The 19,913-nt window shown below is 40.5% G+C and overlaps 1 protein-coding gene and 1 long non-coding RNA gene across 4 annotated transcripts in view; one reads left to right on the top strand and one right to left on the bottom strand.

Moving 5' to 3' along the window:
• LOC138836863 (uncharacterized) overlaps nt 1–19,913 on the bottom strand; it is a 50,198-nt gene that overhangs the window by 4,278 nt on the left and 26,007 nt on the right. The window lies entirely within an intron of this gene.
• Nucleotides 1–19,913, top strand: part of LOC138836862 (cytosolic carboxypeptidase 1-like) — a 47,780-nt gene that overhangs the window by 25,983 nt on the left and 1,884 nt on the right. The window contains exon 3 of the mRNA XM_070035470.1: nt 714–862. Within this exon, the coding sequence (XP_069891571.1) occupies nt 714–862 (149 nt within the window). The remainder of the gene's footprint in view (nt 1–713; nt 863–19,913) is intronic.

Here is a 19,913-nt window from a genome sequence, read left to right as displayed (position 1 = left end):
GATAATTAGTAGTATGCCAAGTAATATTAAATATTACAAATAGTGTTAAATAATGCCAATTGGTAAATTTTGGCTTATAATAATACTTATGGAGTATGTCTAAACTCCTTTTTTGTGATTTTATGATGATGGTTTATCAGTTTTTCAATGAAAACCTAAATGCTCTTCGTTAAGAGTATAGTATTTTATAAAGAAGTAAGGTCTTGCTGCTGGTTTTGATTCTTAGAATAAAAGCTTCTTAGGGCTGGGAAGGTGGATCAGTGGTAGAGTGCTTGCCTTGCATGCATGAAGCCCTGGGTTCAATTCCTCAGCACCACATATGCAGAAAAAGAAGTGGCACTGTAGCTCAAGTGGTAGAGTACTGGCCTTGAGCTGAAGAGCTGAGGGACAGCGCCCAGGCCCAGAGTTCAAAGCCCCACGACCCACAAAAAAAAAAAAAAGTAATTAGGTCATAGAGTTGTAATAATAACACTTTTAATCAGCAATGTCATTTTTGCTTATCTATTTAAAAATATGTTATATAATGACTTTAAAATATTTATTTAGTTACATCATTTCAGAAGAAGGAGTTATTTTGATAGTTTACTCCCAATTGAATTGGAATTTGGGCAAAGTAACTCAAATTAGAAAGTAAGTCACTTCAATGTTCTCATTTTACTTGTGCCTAAGTATATCCCTAATTTTCATCAGATGTCTTTATTTTCTATTTTCAGAAATGAATATGATCTTATGCTGAACTCGGATATAAACAACAATCATTATCATCAGTGGTTTTACTTTGAAGTCAGTGGAATACGTCCAGGTGTTGCATATAGATTTAACATCATTAACTGTGAAAAGGCCAACAGTCAGTTTAATTATGGTAAGACAGTTTTCTTTCCTATATTTGAAGGCATATAGGACAGAAGTTGAACAAAAGAATCATTAACAAAAATATGTTTCAATCTCCCGCTTTATATAGTTATCAGAAATCATATGTTTATTGTGCAGAATTTGAAACAGGTTAGAGTTTGTTTTGTTAGTGATGCATTACTCCTGTATCAGCATGCCCTTTACCATTTAACATTATGGTTGATTTTGTCCAAATTGAATAGACCTACAAATTTATTACTATGAATGTGTCCATGGCTCAAATTGTATGTTTTTAACTTTAGACTCTTAATATTGTATGTTATATTAACTGATTTTAGAATATTGAACCAGTATTTTGTATCTGTGGTGTAAACTCCAGGGTTATTGTGTATAATTGCTATTATTTTGTTAAGAAGTTTTACATTTGAGTTTAACTGTGTAGCTCAGTGGTAAGAGTAGCATGCACTAAATCCAGCTTCAATTACCATCATAGAAAATAATCTATGCTCAGAAAGGATATTGATAGCCGTTTAAAATAAAAATGCAATTTCTATATTAATTTTAGGGTTATTCATTCTTTTCATCTTGAGTCATGGTAGAGTTGGTCTGTTTTGTCTAAGTTATTGATAAATTGTAATGTTCTCTTACTGTTTTTATGTTAGCAGAATCTATATTGGTTTGTTGGTTTCACTACTGCTCATGATAATTTGTTTCTTTTCAAGTACTTTCTTGGTTTCATTAGTAGCTTATCAATTTTATCAATATGTTTTTTTTTTTTTTTTGTCGGTCGTGGGTCTTGAACTCTGGGCCTGGGCGCTGTCCCTCAGCTCTTCAGCTCAAGGCGAGTGCTCTACCACTTGAGCTACAGCGCCACTTCTGGTTTTTTGGTGGTTTATTGGAGATAGGAGTCTCATGGTCTCTCCTGCCCGGGCTGGCTTTGAACCGCGATCCTCAGATCTCAGCCTCCTGAGTAGCTAGGATTACACGCGTGAGCCACCAGCGCCCGGCTCAATATGTTTTTTTTTGGGTCCCAGCCCATTCATTTTTTTTTTTTATTGTGAAAATACCATACAGAGGGGTTACAATTAATTACATAGGCAAGATAATGAGTACATTTCTTATCAAGCATTGTTGCCTCCTCCTTTGTTTCCCCTTCTCATCTCTTTCCATATCCTCCCCCTTCTCCCACCCCCCCAGTCAATTTTATCAATATTTTTAAGAAGTAGTTTTGTTGCATTGAGTTTCTTTGCTGCTTTTATTTTTGTAAAAATATGAAGTTGGTGTTTCATTAGTAGAAATCTTTATTAACGTTTTCCTCATTTAAGACTTTTATGTGGCGCTTGCCTTGCATGCATGAAGCCCTGGGTTCGATTCCTCAGCACCACATAAGCAGAAAAAAAGCCAGAAGTGGTGCTGTGGTTCAAGTGGTAGAGCGCTAGCCTTGAGTTGAAGAGCTCAGGGATAGCATCCAGGCCCAGAGTTCAGGCCCCATGACTGACCAAAAAAATAGACTTTTGTGTTTAATACCTTAATAAGCAGAAAACTAGGAGTTGACATCTGATCTTTATATTCAAACATTATTTCTGTGAAATATAACTGTATAAGCTTAGTGTGAGCATTTTAAAAATGACACATCACATTTCAAGTACTCTGCTGGTAACAAATTTTTTTTTTTTTTTTTGTGGCTGTGGGGCTTGGGCGCTGTTCCTCAGCTCTTCAGCTCAAGGTGTGTGCTCTACCGCATGAGCCACAATGCCATTTCTGGTTTTCTAGTGGTTTATTGGAGATAAGAGTCTCATGGACTTTCCTGCCCGGGCTGGCTTTGAACTGTGATCCTCAGATCTCAACCTTTTTTTTTTTTTTTTTTGGGGTCCGGTCATGGGGCCTGAACTCTGGGCCTGAGTGCTGTCCCTCAGCTCTTCAGCTCAAGGCTAGCGCTCTACCACTTGAGCCACAGCGCCACTTCCGGCTTTTTTCTTTTTGCTTATGTGGTGCTGGGGAATCGAACCCAGGGCCTCATGCATGCAAGGCAAGCACTCTACCACTGAGCCACCTTCCCAGCCCCTGAGTAGCTAGGATTACAGGCTTGAGCCACCAGCGCTTGACTGGTAACAAATTTTTATGTAATAGAAAATATTTTTTTTTGTCATACCACAAAACAAAACACTACTCCTCCATCCCTTCTCCCTAAACAAAGAAATACCTAACATTGGAACTTGAAGAAAAATAGATTAGACACATAACAAATATTTGAAAGGTCTTAATCATTTATTGAAACTTTGAAAAGCTTTTAACACCTGAAGCTTGAGCAGCTATATAATTTTCAAATAATTCCTCTTACGTTGTAAAATGTATGAGTATGATAGTGCCCTTTAAGGGAGCACTTCTGGATATTCAGGCTTTTAAGAGTTGAAGAGCTTGTTTCTGGTTGTCCTTAATTTTTGTGGAGTATAGGAAATAGTGTACTCTAGAATTTCTTTACATGTTTGGATGAAAGCTTTATTTGTCTACTTATTTATTTTTTAATCATTGTGGGACCTAAACTCGGGGCCTGGGCACTGTCCCTCAGCTCTTCAGCTGAAGGCTAGCACTCTACCACTTGAGCCATAGCGCCACATTTGGCTTTTTCTGCTTATGTGGTGCTAAGGAATGGAACCCAGGGCCTCATGCATGCAAGGCAAGCACTCTACCACTGAGCCACCTTCCCAACCCCATAGTTATTTATATAATACAATAATTAAGAAAGATTGGGTGGTATAGTATCTGGTTTAGTTAGGAACATATTTCAAAGATTTTAAAATGTTTTAAGTTACCTAACTCAAATGATATAATCTTTTAAATATTTATTTTTGTAGCTAAAGCTTCAATAGTTACAATGATTTACATAAACAGTGATAAGAATATTCTTTATTAATTTACATTAGTTATACAGAAAAGTATTTTGTTGTTACAGTACAACACATTTCTACAATATAATCCAGTCACTTTCACAGCTTTTAACACTCTTCTTTCCCTCCTTCCCTTCCCGTTTCCCAAAAAATTTCAGTAGATTTTATTGTTCTATTTTCATAATTGCAGTCAATTTCTTTTTCTTTTTCTTTTTTTTTTTTTGGTTGTGGGGCTTCAATTCTGGGACTGTATGCTGTCCCTGAGCTCTTCAGTTCAAGGCGAGTGCTCTACCACTTAAAACACAGTGCCACTTCTGGTTTTCTGGTGGTTAATTGGAGATAAGAGTCTCATGGACTTTCTTGCCCAGGCTGGCTTTGAGTCCAGATCCTCAGATCTCAGCCTCCTGAGTAGTTAGGATTACAGGGTGAGCCACCAGTACCCAGCTACAATCTAATTTTTTTTTTTTTACCATATTTATGTTCCTTCAAAATACATTTAAAAATTATCCTGTAATTTTTTTTACTCCTTCTCTATGTCCTATTAGTTCCTTAGACTCATGCTCTGTGTTTAACCATATATGTAATTATTTAAATGATATATATGAATATGTACGTTTCATGAATATGTATATATTGTAGATACAGCTTTAACATATGAGTGAAAACACATATAAAACATATTATAGCCAGGTGCTATACATCATATATAAGGTAAAGAATATTGAGTCATCGGAAGTGGCGCTGTAGCTCAAGTGGTAGAGCGCTGGCCTTGAGCTGAAGAGCTGAGGGACAGCTCTTCATGGCCGACCAAAAAAAAAAAAGAATATTGAGTCATCATTAAAAGAACAAATTAACAAAAAAGTCCTTTGATTTCATGTCTTTGGAGTTTGTTTCAGTATGTGTATTATTTTATATACATATGAAGAAGAGTTGTTTTGGTATTGCACCTTTGTGATTCTCTCCTAAAACTATCCTGTAAATGGCTGTTACCCAGAGTTCAAGCTACATGACTGACAAAACAAAAACAATAAGATATACTATAAATTCATATACAACAGATATATGTTCATATACAACATACATATTTATAATATATATTCATATATATCATGTACAAATATATTCATATATAACATATATACATATACAACATATCATATGCTTATATGCTTATAAATATATGTATGTATGTTTATATATAACTTACAGACATACACACATACATATATAGCTTTTTGTGTTTTTGTTGCCCTTCTTGGGGCTTGAACTCAGGGTCTGGGCACTGTCCCTGAGCTTCTTTTGCTCAAGGCTAGCACTCTACCACTTGCCACAGCACCACTTCCAGCTTTTTCTGATTATGTGGTACTGAGAAATTGAATCCAGGGTTTCATGCATGCTAGGCAAGCACTTACCACTAAGCCACATTCCCAAGCCCAGTTTATTTATATTTATTTATTTATTTATTTTTGGGTCTGGTCATGGGGCCTGAACTCTGGGCCTGGGCGCTGTCCCTCAGCTCTTCAGCTCAAGGCTGGCGTTCTACCACTTGAGCCACAGCGCCACTTCCGTCTTTTTTTTTCTTTTTGCTTATGTGGTGCTGAGGAATCGAACCCAGGGCCTCATGCATGCAAGGCAAGTGCTCTACCACTGAGCGTCCTTCCCAGCCCCATATTTTTATTTATTTATTTAATTTTATGTTATTGTAAAGATGCTTATTGGGGGGTTACAGTTACATGAGTAAGGTAATGAATACATTTCTTGTTGAACATTGTTTTGTTATTATAAAGGTGATGTACAGAGAGGTTATAGTTTCATAAGTTAGGTAATGAGTACATTTTTGGACAGTGTTACCCCTTACTTCACTATCTTGCAGTTTTCCCCTTCTAATCCCACCCACAAATTGTATAGTTCATTTTTAGCATAGTGTCTAGTGAGTACCAGTGCTGCATTTCGTCACCCTCTTTCCCTTCCTTTCTGTGCTCCCTACTTACCCTCTCCCAAACAGATAAATGAACAAGCAAGACAAAAAAACCCAATAAAATATATACCTCTTGTTTCTATCTCCTAGAGTTCATTTCAATAAATATTATTTTATATTATCAGAGGCACAAAAGCATTATGCCTTTATTTTCCTCCCTAAGAATATCCTTCTTTGGTATCACTGTGTGTGAATGCTATTGTCCTGAACAATTTATCATGTCCTACCTAGTTTATATTACATCTTGCTTTTACATATGAAGGAAAACATACTCTGTTTTTCTCTCTGAGCTTACCTTACCTCACTTAACATGATTTGTTTTAGGTCCGTTTATCTCCCTGCAAATGGCATAATATTATTCTTTCTACTGGCCATGTAAAATTCCATTGTGTATGGTTACCACATTTTTTGGATCCCTTCTTCTATTATAGAGACATCTGGGCTGTTTCCATAACTTGGCCTATTGTCAGTAGTACAGCAGTGAACATTGGAATATTGTCAGTAATACAGCAATGAACCAGAAATTTTATATCTGTGAATGTACATTTATAAATAGACATTTATATGATGCAAGAATCTACTTTAGGCATGACCATAAGAGTTTTGCTTACCCCAGCAGACCTTAAATGGCAGACCTTACCTGGAAGGAAGGGCCTATGGAATTCAAGCAGGTGATAAATGGCTGTTACTTCTATTATTTGGCACAGCAGGGATCCTGAGGCTTCTTAGCTGCCTGACTGGGCATGACTGCCTCTTATTGTATGGAGGGCTGTACTGATTTTTTTTTTCTAATTTACTTTATTGTTCTAGAAGTTATATACAGTGGTGTACATTTACATAAGCCGGGTGATTAGTGTATTTCCCTTCCCGTAGTGTTATCTATTCCCTCATTCTCTCCCATTCCCTCTCTCCCGTCTATCTCTACTCACAAGTTGCAGAGTTCACTTTCATTAATGTCCAGTACAAACAGTGCACGCCACTGCTGCACTTCTTTACCCTTTTTCCTCTGATTCTGTGCTCCCCTCACAGATGTGCACATGAACACACCACATATAAGATAAATAAAACAATCATCAGAAAAAGAAAAACAAATTAACAAAATAGCCCTTTGTTTCCATATCTTTGGAGTTTGTTTCAGTATGTGTATTACTTTATATACATATGAGTAAGTGTTTCGGTATTGCCCCTTTGTGATTCTCTCCTAAGACTGTCCTCTTTTTGTCTAACTATATCTGAGCATCTAGTATTCTGTGTAATTTGTCATATCCCAGTGCCTTTTAGATCTAACTTCTGCCTATCAGGGAGAACATGCACCATTGGTTTCCCTGATCTTGCCTTACCTCACTTAACATGATTTGTTCTTGTTCCATCCATTTCCCTGCAAATGACATTATTTTATTCTGTTTTAATAGCTGGGAAAAATTCCATTGTATATAGGTACCATATTTTTTGATACACTTATCTATTGCGGGGCATCTGAGTTGTTTCCATATCTTGGCTATTGTAAATGATGCGGCAATGAACATGGCTGTGCAGTTGTCCTTATCCTATCCTGGCTTATGATGCTTAGGGTAGATGCCAAGGAGTGGTATTAGCTGGATCTAGGGAAGGTATACATTTCGTTTTGGGGTTTTTGTTGTTTTTACTTTTTGCGAGGGGCTTGAAGTCAGGGTCTGGGCTGGATCATAGGGAAGATATATATGTAGTTTTGGGTTTTTTGGTGGTTGTTGCTTTTTGCCAGTCCTGAGGCTTGAACTCAGCGTCCCTAAGTTTCTTAGAAACTTCTTCTTCTTCTTCTTCTTCTTTTTTTTTTTTTTTTGTTAAAGGCTAGCTCTTTACCACTTGAGCCACAGCATCCCTTCTGGCTTTTTCTCTTTATGTAGTACTGATGTTAGTGCTTGGTGACAAGCAGGGATCCACTTTTAGTTTTCTGCACATGGCTGCCCAGTTTTCTCAACACCAATTGTTGAAGAGGTTATGTTTTTTTCTACTGTATGTCTTTGGCTATAAGTATGACTATAAGTATGTGATTTTATTTCTGGGTCTTTTTATCTGTTCATTGATCTTCAGGTCTATTTTGTGCCAATAATAAGCTGTTTTTTGTTAATATGGCTCTGTAGTAGAGTTTGAATCTGGTATTGTGATGCTTCCCGCATTGTTTTTTTTTTTTTTTTTTTTTTTTTTTTGTCGGTCGTGGGGCTTGAACTCTGGGCCTGGGCGTTGTCCCTCAGCTCTTCAGCTCAAGGCGAGCGCTCTACCACTTGAGCTACAGCGCCACTTCCGGTTTTCTGGTGGTTTATTGGAGATAGGAGTCTCAGGGTCTTTCTTGCCCGGGCTGGCTTTGAACCGCGATCCTCAGATCTCAGCCTCCTGAGTAGCTAGGATTACAGGCGTGAGCCACCAGCGCCCGGCTTCCGCATTGTTTTTTTTTGTTTTTGTTTCTTGCCTAGAATTGCTTTGGCTATTCTGGGTCTTTTGTTGTTCCATATGAATTTTTGGATTGTTTTTCTATCTCAGTAAAGAACGCCATAGAGATTTTGATGGATTGGCATTGCATTTGTGTATCATTTTTTGGCAGTATGGCCATTTTCACAATATTGGTTCTACCTATCCATGAACATTGAAGGTATTTCCATTTCCTGGTGTCCTCTTTGATTTCCTTCTTTGATTTTTCTTTGGGGGGGGGTGTCCGGTTGTGGGGCCTGAACTCTAGGCCTGGGCACTGTCCCTCAACTCTTCAGGTCAAGGCTAGTGCTCTACCACTTGAGCCATAGACCCACTTCCAGCTTTTTTTTTTTTTTCTGCTTATGTGGTGCTGAAGAATCAAACCCAGGGCTTCATGCACTCTACTACTGAGCCACCTTCCCAGCCCTTTCTTTGATTTTCATAGTTTTTTTTTTTTTTTGTCCAGACGTGGGACCTGAACTCTGGGCCTGGGTGCTGTCCCTCAGCTCTTCAGCTCAAGGCCAGTGCTCTACCACTTGAGCCACAGCGCCACTTCCGGCTTTTTTCTTTTTTCTTATGTGGTGCAGAGGAATCGAACCCAGGGCTTCATGCATACAAGGCAAGTGCTCTACCACTGAGCCACCTTCCCAGTCCCTGATTTTTTTTCCCCCACCTGTATCCCTATTTTTTATTTTTGATTATAAAGATACTATACAGAGGGTTACAGTCACATGAGCAAGGTAATGAGTACACTTCCCATTGAGCATTGTTACCCTCTCCATTGTTTTCCCCTTACCATCCCTTCCTCCCTACCTTCCCCGAGGTTCTTTTTTTTTTCTTAAATTGTGATTAAGTGATTACATAATTTCCCAAATTTCACAGTATTGTGGACTGATGATGCTCATATAAAGTCACAAGTTCATTCTAACTTTCCTGGAGCAAATTGTCTATCACAGTCTATAACATATAACACATATACACCATACATGTGATCAGCAGCATGGGGATATTTAGTAGTGGTTTGACCAGATGAGTGGAGTTCGTTGTTTCTTAAGTCCTGTTAATTTTGTCCTATCACCTAACATTTTGGATTTAGCATCCACTTATCAGGGAGACCATGTACCATTTGTCTCTTGGCTCTTGGCTTACCTTGCTCAACATGATTCCTTCTAGCTCCATCCATTTCCCTGCAAATGCCATTATTTTGTCATTTCTAATGGCTGCATAATATTCCATTGTATATAGATACCACAATTTTTGGATCCATTCATCTGTGGTGGGGCATCTGGGTTGTTTCCATATCCTGGCTATTGCGAACAGTGCTGCAATAAACATGGAGGTGCACGTGTCCTTGTATATTGGTTCCTGTTGTTCAGGGTAGATGCCTAGAAGTGGTATGACTGGGTCGTAAGGGAGGTCAATCTTTAGCTTTCTGTGGACCTTCCAGACTGCTTTCCAAAGTGGTTGTATAAGTGTACATTCCCACCAGCAGTGTAATAAGGTTCCTCTTTCTCCTCATCCCCTCCAGCATTTGTCGTTGGCTGATTTGTGGATGTGGGCCATTCTGACTGGGGTAAGGTGGTATCTCAGGGTTGTCTTTATTTGCATTTCCTTCAGCACCAGGGATGATGAACATTTCCTCGTGTTTCATTGCCATTTTTATTTCTTCATCTGAGAAGTCTTTCTTTAGTTCCCTTGCCCATTTAGTAATTGGTTTGTTAGGTTTGGGAGGGGTTAGTTTCTTGAGTTCCCTGTATATACAGGATGTTAACCCCTTGTCTGATATATTGCTGGTAAATATTTTTTCCCAATTAGTTGGTTGTCTTTCTAGCTTGGTTGCCATAGATTTAGCTGTGCAGAAGCTTTTTATTTTAAGGTAGTCCCATTTGTCGAGTCTCTCTCCAATTTGTTGTGACCCTGGGACTCTGTACAGGAAGTTCCTTCCTGTGCCTATTAGTTCAAGTGTCTCTCCTACTCTGTCCTGCAGTAGTTTCAGAGATTCAGGTTTAATATTAAGGTCTTTAATCCATTTTGAGTTGATGTTGGTGCATGGTGATAGTCTGGGGTCCACTTTTAGTTTTCTGCATGTGGCCGCCCAGTTTTCCCAGCACCAGTGGTTGAAGAGGCTGTGTTTCTTCCATTGCATGTCTTTGGCTCCTTTGTCGAATATCAGCTGGCTGTAGGCCTGTGGATTTATTTCTGGATCTTCTTTTCTGTTCCATTGGTCTTCGGGTCTGTTTTTGTGCCAGTACCATGCTGTTTTTGTTATTATAGCTCTGTAGTAGAGTTTGAAGTTTGGCATGGATATCCCTCCCATGTTGTCTTTATTCCCTACAATTGTTTTGGCTATTCTCGGTCTTTTGTTGTTCCATTTGAATTTTTGGACTGTTTTCTGTATTTCAGTGATGTACGTCATTGGGATTTTAATAGGAATTGCGTTGAATTTGTATATTAGTTTTGGAAGTATTACCATCTTTACTATATTAAGTCAGCCTATCCAAGAGGATGGGAGGTACTTCCATTTCCTAGTGTCTTCTGCAGTTTCTTTCTTTAACTTTTTATAGTTTTCATTAAATAGTTCTTTTACATCTTTGATTAGGTTAATTCCTAAATATTTTATTTTTTGGGAGGTTATTGTGAATGGGGTTGCTCCCTTTATTTCCCTCTCTTCTTGTACATGAAGGCAACTGATTTTTTTTTTTTTTTTTTTGTCGGTCGTGGGGCTTGAACTCTGGGCCTGGGCACTGTCCCTCAGCTCTTCAGCTCAAGGCGAGCACTCTACCACTTGAGCTACAGCGCCACTTCTGGTTTTCTGGTGGTTTATTGGAGATAGGAGTCTCATGGTCTTTCCTGCCCGGGCTGGCTTTGAACCGCGATCCTCAGATCTCAGCCTCCTGAGTAGCTAGGATTACACGTGTGAGCCACCAGCGCCCGGCTAAGGCAACTGATTTTTGTGGGTTTATTTTGTATCCTGCTACTTTGCCGAAGTGATTTATGATTTCTAAGGGTTTGGGGATGGAGGTTTTGGGATCATGAAGGTATAGTATCATGTCATATGCAAAAAGGGATAGTTTTAATTTCTTTCCCTATTCGGATCCCTTGAATGTCTTTTTCTTGCCTTATTGCCCTGGGTAAGGGTTCCAGGACTATATTGAAGAGGAGTGGAGACAGTGGGCATCCTTGCCTTGTTCCTAATTTTAGGAGAATTGGTTGTCGCTTTTCCCCATTAAGTATAATATTGGCTATTGGTGTGTCATAAATGGCTTTTATTGTTTTTAGAAATGTTCCTTCTATTCCTGTTTTCTCTAGAGCTTTTAGCATGAATGAATGTTGAATTTTATTAAAGGCCTTTTCTGCATCTGTGGCGATAATCATGTGATTCTTGACCTTGGCTCTGTTGATGTGTTGGATTACATTTATTGCCAGTCCCTGATTTTTATAGTTTCCCTATAAAAATCTTATGTGTTTGGTTAGGTTAATTCCTAGGTATTTTATTCTTTTTGAGGCTATAGCAAATGGGATTGTTTTCATGATTTCCCTTTCTGCTTCTTCATTGTTGGCATGTAGAAAGGCCACTGATTTTTATTTTCGGTCATGGGATCTTGAACTCTGGGCCTGAGCACTGTCCCTCCACTCTTCAGGTCAAGGCAAGCATTCTACTGCCTGACCCACAGCTCTACTTCCAGTTTTCTGGTGGTTAATTGGACATGAGTCTCTTGGACATTCCTGCCTTGGATGGCTTTGAGTAGTGATCCTCAGATCTCAGCCTCCTGAGAAGCTAGAATTACAGGTGTGAGCCACTGGTGCCTAGCTCATATAATTTCGATTTGTTTTATTGGTCAGCCATGGGCCTTGAACTCTGGGTCTGGGTGCTGTCCTTCTTCTCTTCAGCTCAAGGCGAGCACTCTGCCACTTGAGCCACAGCACCACTTCCAAGGCCTGAGTCCATTTTGTATCCTGCTACTTTGCTGAAGTAGTTGATTAATTTTAGGAGTTTAGGGGCTGGGAAGTTGGCTCAGTGGTAGAGCGCTTGCCTTGCATGCCTGAGGCCCTGGGTTCGATTCCTCAGCACCACATAAGCAAAAAGAAAAAAGCCGGAAGTGGCGCTGTGGCTCAAGTGGTAGAGCACTGGCCTTGAGCTGAAGAGCTGAGGGACAGTGCTCAGGCCCAGAGTTCAGGCCCCACAACCGGACAAAAAAAAAATAATAATAATTTTAGGAGTTTATAGGGGTGGAGTTTTTTGGGTCCTTTTGGTGTAAGATTATGTCAATTGGGAATAGGGATAGTTTAATTTCTTCTTTCCCTGTGGGAATCACTTTAATGTCTGTTTCTTTCCTTAATACCCTGGCTAAGAATTCCAGAACTATTTTGGGAGTGGAGAGAGTGGGCATCTTTGCCTTGTTCCTGATTTTAGGGGAAATGATTGTAGTTTTTCCCCATTTAATACGATGTTGACTATTGGCCTGTCATATATAGCCTTTATTGTTGTAAGGAATGTTCCTTCTAATCCTAGTTTCTCCAAAGCTTTTTTTAAAATACATTTTTTATTATAAAAGTAGTGTACAGAGGGGTTACAGTTACATGAGTAAGGTAATGAGTGCCATTTCCTGTCGAACACTGTTACCTCCTCCTTTGTTTTTCCCCTACCATCCTTTCCCTTCACACCTCCCCAACTCCTCCCTCCCTCCTACCTACAAGTTGTAAAGTTTGTTTTCAACATAGTGTCTTGTACATCTCATTGTTAAATTGGGTCAACCTGCATCCTTATTTAAGTACTTTGTTTTTTCCCTTCCCATCTCCAAATTAGAAAATGTATGTACAAGATGCAGGGCACCGGAATCAAATACAGTGAAAACAGGGGTTATACCATGGAGGAAGAACATACAAAAGAAACAAAAAAATCACATTAGTACATTTTAAGTACCTTAAAAACAATAGCAAGAAAGAAAAAACCACTTGTGTCCCTTCATTTCGCTTTACATCATCTTAGATGGTTATCTGTATGTAGCTTTTGACCTTTTCTGCTTGTTCTTGCAAATAAGGGAGACCCAAACCATGGGATTTATGTTTCTTTGGGCCTGGCTTACTTCACTTAAAAATTTTTTTCCCAAGTCTTTCCATTTCCTAACAAATTCTCCAAAGCTTTTTTTTTTTTTTTTTTTTCAAATTTTTTATTGTGATTAAGTGGTTACATAATTTCCCAAATTTCACAGTATTGTGGGATAGTGATGCTCAGTTAAAGTCACAAATACATTCTAGCTTTCCTGGAGCAAATTTTCTGTCATGGTCCATAACATTTATGAGTTCTATGAGCTTTGTGATACAGTTATTTCTTCCACATTGGGTGGTTTGTACATTTCTTTTGTTTTGCATAGCATCAGCTGTTCCCTCTTTCTCACTTGTTACCTCCCTCCCATCACTGCCATTAAGTTGCTTAGTTCATTTTGGTCAATATCCAGTGCAGCTGATGGGTCCCGCTGTTATATGTTTTTCCCTGATTCCCTGTAGTTCTGTGTTGTCTTCCTGGTTCCCCTTGGTGTACACATATATACCATACATGTGATCAGCAGCATGGGAATATTTAGTAGTGATTCGACCAGATGAGTGGAAGTCCTTTGTTTCTTAAGTCCTGCTAATTTTGTCATATCACCTAACATTTTTTTTTAATTTTTTTATTGTAAAGATACTATACAGAGGGTTACAGTTACATGAGTGAGGTAATGAGTACACTTCCTGTTGAACATTGTTACCCCCTCCATTGTTTTCCCCCTACCATCCCCTCTCTCCCTCCCTTCCCCAAGGTTCTTTTTTTTTTTTTTTTTTTTGATTGTGATTAAGTGATTACTTAATTTCCGGAAATTCACAGTATTGTGGAATAATGATGCTCATTTAAAGTCACAAGTTCATTCTAACTTTCCTGGAGCAAATTGTCTATCACAGTCTGTAATATATAACGGTGCTCACATGTTATATACCATATATGTGATCAGCAGCATGGGGATATTTGGTAGTCGTTCAACCAGATGAGTGGGAGTTCTTTGTTTCTTAAGTCCTGTTAGTTTTGTCGTATCACCTAACATTTTGGATTTATCATCCACTTATCAGGGAGACCATGTACTGTTTGTCTCTTCGTTCTTGGCTTACCTCGCTCAACATGATTCCTTCTAGCTCCATCCATTTCCCTGCAAATGCCATTATTTTGTCATTTCTAATGGCTGCATAATATTCCATTGTGTATAGATACCACAATTTTTGGATCCATTCATCTGTATCACCTAACATTTTGGATTTAACATCCACTTATCAGGGAGACCATGTACTGTTTGTCTCTTGGCTCTTGGCTTACCTCGCTCTACATGATTTCTTCTAGCTCCATCCATTTCCCTGCAAATGCCATTATTTTGTCATTTCTAATGGCTGCATAATATTCCATTGTGTATAGATACCACAATTTTTGGATCCATTCATCTGTGGTGGGACATCTGGGTTGTTCCATATCCTAGCTATTGTGAACAGTGCTGCAATAAACATGTAGGTGCATGTGTCCTTGTATACTGGTTCCTGTTGTTCAGGATAGATGCCTAGAAGTGGTATGACTGGATCATAAGGGAGGTCAATCTTTAGCTTTCTGTGGACCCTCCAGACTGCTTTCCAAAGTGGTTGTATAAGTGTACATTCCCACCAGCAGTGTAATAAGGTTCCTCTTTCTCCTCATCCCCTCCAGCATTTGTCGTTGGCTGATTTGAGGATGTGGGCTTTTATGACTGGGGTAAGGTGGTATCTCAGGGTTGTCTTTATTTGCATTTCCTTCACCACCAGGGATGATGAACATTTCCTCATGTGTTTCTTTGCCATTTTTATCTCTTCTGAGAAGTCTTTCTTTAGTTCCCTTGCCCATTTAGTAATTGGTTTGTTAGGTTTGGGAGGGGTTAGTTTCTTGAGTTCCCTGTATATACAGGATGTTAACCCCTTGTCTGATATATTGCTGGTAAATATTTTTTCCCAATTAGTTGGTTGTCTTTCTAGCTTGGTTGCCATAGATTTAGCTGTGCAGAAGCTTTTTATTTTAAGGTAGTCCCATTTGTCGAGTCTCTCTCCAACTTGTTGTGACCCTGGGACTCTGTACAGGAAGTTCCTTCCTGTGCCTATTAGTTCAAGTGTCTCTCCTACTCTGTCCTGCAGTAGTTTCAGAGATTCAGGTTTGATGTTAAGATCATTAATCCATTTTGAGTTGATGTTGGTGCATGGTGAGTTGATTTAGGTGCATGGTGATAGGCTGGGGTCTACTTTTAGTTTTCTACATTTTCGCCCAGTTTTTCGAGCACCAGTAGTTGAAGAGGCTGTGTTTATTCCACTTTATGTCTTTGCCTCCTTTGTCAAATATCAGCTGACTGTAGTCATGTGGATTTATTTCTGGATCTTCTACTCCATTGGTCTTTGGGTCTGTTTTTGTGCCAGTACCATGCTGTCTTTGTTATTATGGCTCTATATAGTAGAGTTTGAGTTTGGCATGGATATCCCTCCCATGTTGTCTTTATTCCCTAGAATTGTTTTGGCTATTCTAGGTCTTTTGTTGTTCCATATGAATTTTTGGACTGTTTTCTGTATTTCAGAGATGTACGTCATTGGGATTTTTATAGGAATTGCATTGAATTTGTATATTAATTTTGGCAGTATTGCCATTTTCACTATATTAAGTCTGCCTATCCAAGAGCCTGGGATGTCTTTCCATTTCCTAGTGTCTTCTGTAATTTCTTTTTTTAACTTCTTTTTTTTATTATTTTTTATTTTTTAATTTTAATTTTTTTTAAATTTTTTTTATTGTAAAGATACTATACAGAGGGTTACAGTTACATGAGTGAGGTAATGAGTACTTTTTTTAACTTCTTATAGTTTTCATTAAATAGTTCTTTACATCTTTGGTTAGATTAATTCCTAAATATTTTATTTTTTGTGAGGTTATTGTGAATGGGGTTGCTTTCTTTATTTCTCTCTCTGCTTGTACATTGTCAGTGTAGAGGAAGGTGACTGATTTTTATGGGTTTATTTTGTATCCTGCTACTTTGCCAAAGTGATTTATGCTTTCTAAGAGTTTGGGGATGGAATGTTTGGGATTGTGAAGGTATAGTATCATGTCAGCTGCAAAAAGGATAGTTTAACTTCTTCTTTCCCTATGCGGATCCCTGGGTGCCTGCTGGCTTTTGGGGATAGCTTGCTATCCAGGGTGTTAATAAACCTTGAAAATTTTCTCTGATTTTTGCATGGCGATTCACTGATTATTGGAGACTAATCTGAAATTTTGTTTTGGTCAATAGGTGTCTGTCTTTGCTTGGTTGCTGTTTCTGTGCTGGTAGAGAGAGTCTTGTACCTGATCTCGGTTCTATTGGGGGCCGACCTCCAGCTGCTGGTCGCTGTTTCTGTGCTGGTAGAGAGAGTCTTGTACCTGATCTTGGTTCTATTGTGGGCCGACCTCCAGCTGCTGGTCTGACCCACATAGGGTTCTCGGCTCTCTCCTGTAGATCACTGGCAGTTCCTGCCTTTAGAAGGGTTGAGCAGCCTAGACTGCTCATGTTCGCTCGTACAGGTGCTCTTGGCAAGACTGGATGTGCTGGATGCACTTTCCCAGGTGCTGGAGTCTTTATGGGCTCCTGATTCTTTTTTTTTTTTTTTTTTGGCCAGTTGTGGGCTTGAACTCGGCTTGGGCGCCTGTCCCTCTGCTCTTCACCTCAAGTCTGGCACCCTACCACTTGAGCCACAGCACCACTTCTGGCCTTTTCTGCTTATGTGGTGCTAAGGAATCAGATCCAGGGCCTCATGCACCTAAGACAAGCTCTCTACTGCTGAGCCACCTTACCAGCCTGAGCTCCTGACTATTATCAGGTGCTGGCGGCCTGTGTTGTCTAATTCCCAGCCTAGAATATATGGGTCAGGTTCTGGTGCGTTTGGGTTTCTCTTGTCCTGAATCCCCGGGTCTTTTGCTGTCACAGGTGTGATTCCCAGTGGGTGCAGTTCCCTGTTTTTCTCCCCTCCGCTGAGGCCTATGCTCAGCTTCTGACTTCAGTTGGGAGGAGTTGGTTGTATTGCTCAGGCACCAGATCCCCAGGCCTGGTCCCGGCCCCCCGGCCTTGGGCACGCCAGTTGGACCTGTGCTGCTGTGTATCCCACTTAGGTTATGCAGCCTGGAGTACACAGTTCAAATTTCTTCCACTGTTGGGTGTTTTGACCCAGGGGTGCTGTTCCTGGCTTGGGCGTTTAAGCTCCCTTTCAGTGGCGCTCTTGCTCTAGCCTGGCCAGCTGGGTGTGGTCCACGGGCTGGTGGAGCTCCCGAACAGTTCCCAGTTTTAGTGGGTCCTGTGGTCCAGGTGTTGGGGTAGGGATTCTGGGTCAGAGTCTGGGGATTCCCACCAGCTCTGGTCTTCCTTGAGGGATACACTGTCCCCATGTGGGGTACTCACCCTGGAGCTAGTTGTTGTTTCTGTTTGATGTAGGTTTTTGGTTGTCGTTGGAATCAGAGTTCAGTTGAGGTGGTTGTGGGCTGGGCTGGGCGGTGGTGGCTCTGCCTGTTTCTCCTCTGTCTCAGCCTCAGTTGATGCTGTTTGGGTAGTGCTGTGGGATAGGCCTCGTGCCTCTGGCCAAGGGGTGGGGAGGGGGCCCCCATGCAGGTTCTGAGCGCCGGGGTTTGTCTCTGTGCTCTCAGGATCAGCACCAGTTCCTTGCAGGTCTTCTGCTCTGGTGTTCTGTAGGCATCCTGTGTAGCTCCCGTGTAGTTCCCGCCGTGGGGCCAAGTGGCTTTGGCGGATGGAGACTCTCTGCTCTGATGGAGAGTGAGGGGTGGGGGTGGGATCTTTGTGCAAGCTCCCGGCTTGGAGGTTTCTCTGTTTGTCATGATCAGTGGGTCAACACGGGAACCTCAGGCAGCTTCTGTGCGGGTCATCTGCAGACATCTCCCTGTGTCTCTGGGACTCCCGTAGCCCCTGCCTGGCGTGGCTGACCTCTTCTGTGGCTGACTTCTGCTTGGCGGGCTGCCGTGTGTGGCCAGTAAAGGTTGGGGGAGGGGTCTTCGTGCTTCTCTGTTCTGAAATTCTTCTTTTTCTCTTTCTTTTTTGGTTTTTTCTGCCTCCTGTTTTTCTCTGGGTGTTCGTCTTTTTGTTGTTGTTGGTCTCTTGGGGAGATTAAGTGTTGCTACTCGAAATCTCTTTTTGGTTGGGGAGAGCTGTGGTGTTTCCCTACTGTCCCGTTGCCATCTTGGTCCCTCTCCAAAGCTTTTAACATGAATGGAAGTTGTGTTTTGTCAAAGTCTTTCCCTGCATCTATTGAGATGATCACGTGATTCTTGTAGATGCCTGTCAAGTCCATTTGGGTTATAATGTCAGTTAGTTCAGAGGTTTCTTTGCTTATCTTTTGTTGGTTGACCTGTCCTTTGGTGAGAGCACTATATTTCCCATTATTGTGTTTAGGTCTGTCTTGTTCTGTAAGTCCAAAAGTATTTGTTTAACGTGAAGAGCCTGATGCCTGAGTGATTCCATCTTTAAGCCAGTAACCATCTTGTGAGGTATGAGTCATGGAATTGGCCATGAGCGTGACCCAGGAGTAACACAAGGAGAAACAATTCTCGGGCAACTAGGGACATAAACAATCCTTGGAAAAGCCACAGGAATTTCCTCCAGGTGCATCAGTCAGGCACTGGGTGGCTATGTAGGACACGGATGACCCAGTAGTCACACAGTTCTCGTCAATAACAGTGTTAACCAAGCATGTTTGCCCAACTTAGCTTGTTTTAAATGTCAACCAATCATGTAATTTCTCATGTAAAAATTCTTTAAAGAGGTAAAGTTGTTTGTTCAATACTATAAAAACTGTGCTGATTCTATGCTCGGGGCCTCTTAGTGTCACCGGTTACCGAGTGCTCAGAGGACCAAGCTCAAGATGGTAATAAACGACCCTTTTGTCACTTACATTGATCTTGGTCTCCAGTCTGAGTACAACAAACCTATTTAGGTACTCCTTTGTTTGGTGCATAGATACCGACCATTGTGATTTCCTCTTTATGGATAAATTACTAATATTTAATGACCTTTCTTATTTCTTTGAACTGATTTTAATGAGAAGTCAATTTTATCAGATATCAATATGGCTACTCCTGCCTTCTTGCAGGGTGTGTTTACATGGAAGATCTTTTTTCATTCCTTTGCTTCAAGTTTGTTTTCATCTTTGGCTGTGACATAGGTCTCTTGGAAGCAACAAATGGATGAGTCTTGTTTTTTTTTTTTGGGGGGGGGGTCCTGTTGTGGGGCCTGAACGCTGTCCCTCAGCTCTTCAGCTCAAGGCTAGCGCTCTACCACTTGAGCCACAGCGCCACTTCCAGCTTTTTTCTTTTTGCTTATGTGGTGCTGAGGAATCGAACCCAGGGCCTCTGGCATGCAAGGCATGCGCTCTACCACTGAGCCACCTTCCCAGCCCCCAGAATCATGATTCTCAAGCCTAGCCTCCCAAGTCCTCTGATGAAGGCCTCCACCATCAAGGCCAGGTCATGTGAGGGCATAGAACTGTCACTTAGGGGTCTTTGTGCTGAAATTCACCTAAGAATTGTGTCTAATGTCTTAGTTCATCTTTTTTTTTTTTTTTGGTGGTTGTGGGGGCCTGAACTCTGGGCCTGGGTGCTGTCCCCCAGCTCTTCAGCTGTAGACCACTACTCTACCACCTGAGCCTCCGCCCCACTTCCAGCTTATGTGGTGCTGAGGAATCAAACC

The sequence above is a fragment of the Dipodomys merriami genome, unplaced genomic scaffold, assembly GCF_024711535.1.
Source record: "Dipodomys merriami isolate MVZ:Mamm:240054 unplaced genomic scaffold, mDipMer1.0.p SCAF_26, whole genome shotgun sequence".
Lineage (NCBI taxonomy): Eukaryota > Metazoa > Chordata > Mammalia > Rodentia > Heteromyidae > Dipodomys > Dipodomys merriami.
This window is presented reverse-complemented; position numbering and strand designations above follow the sequence as displayed.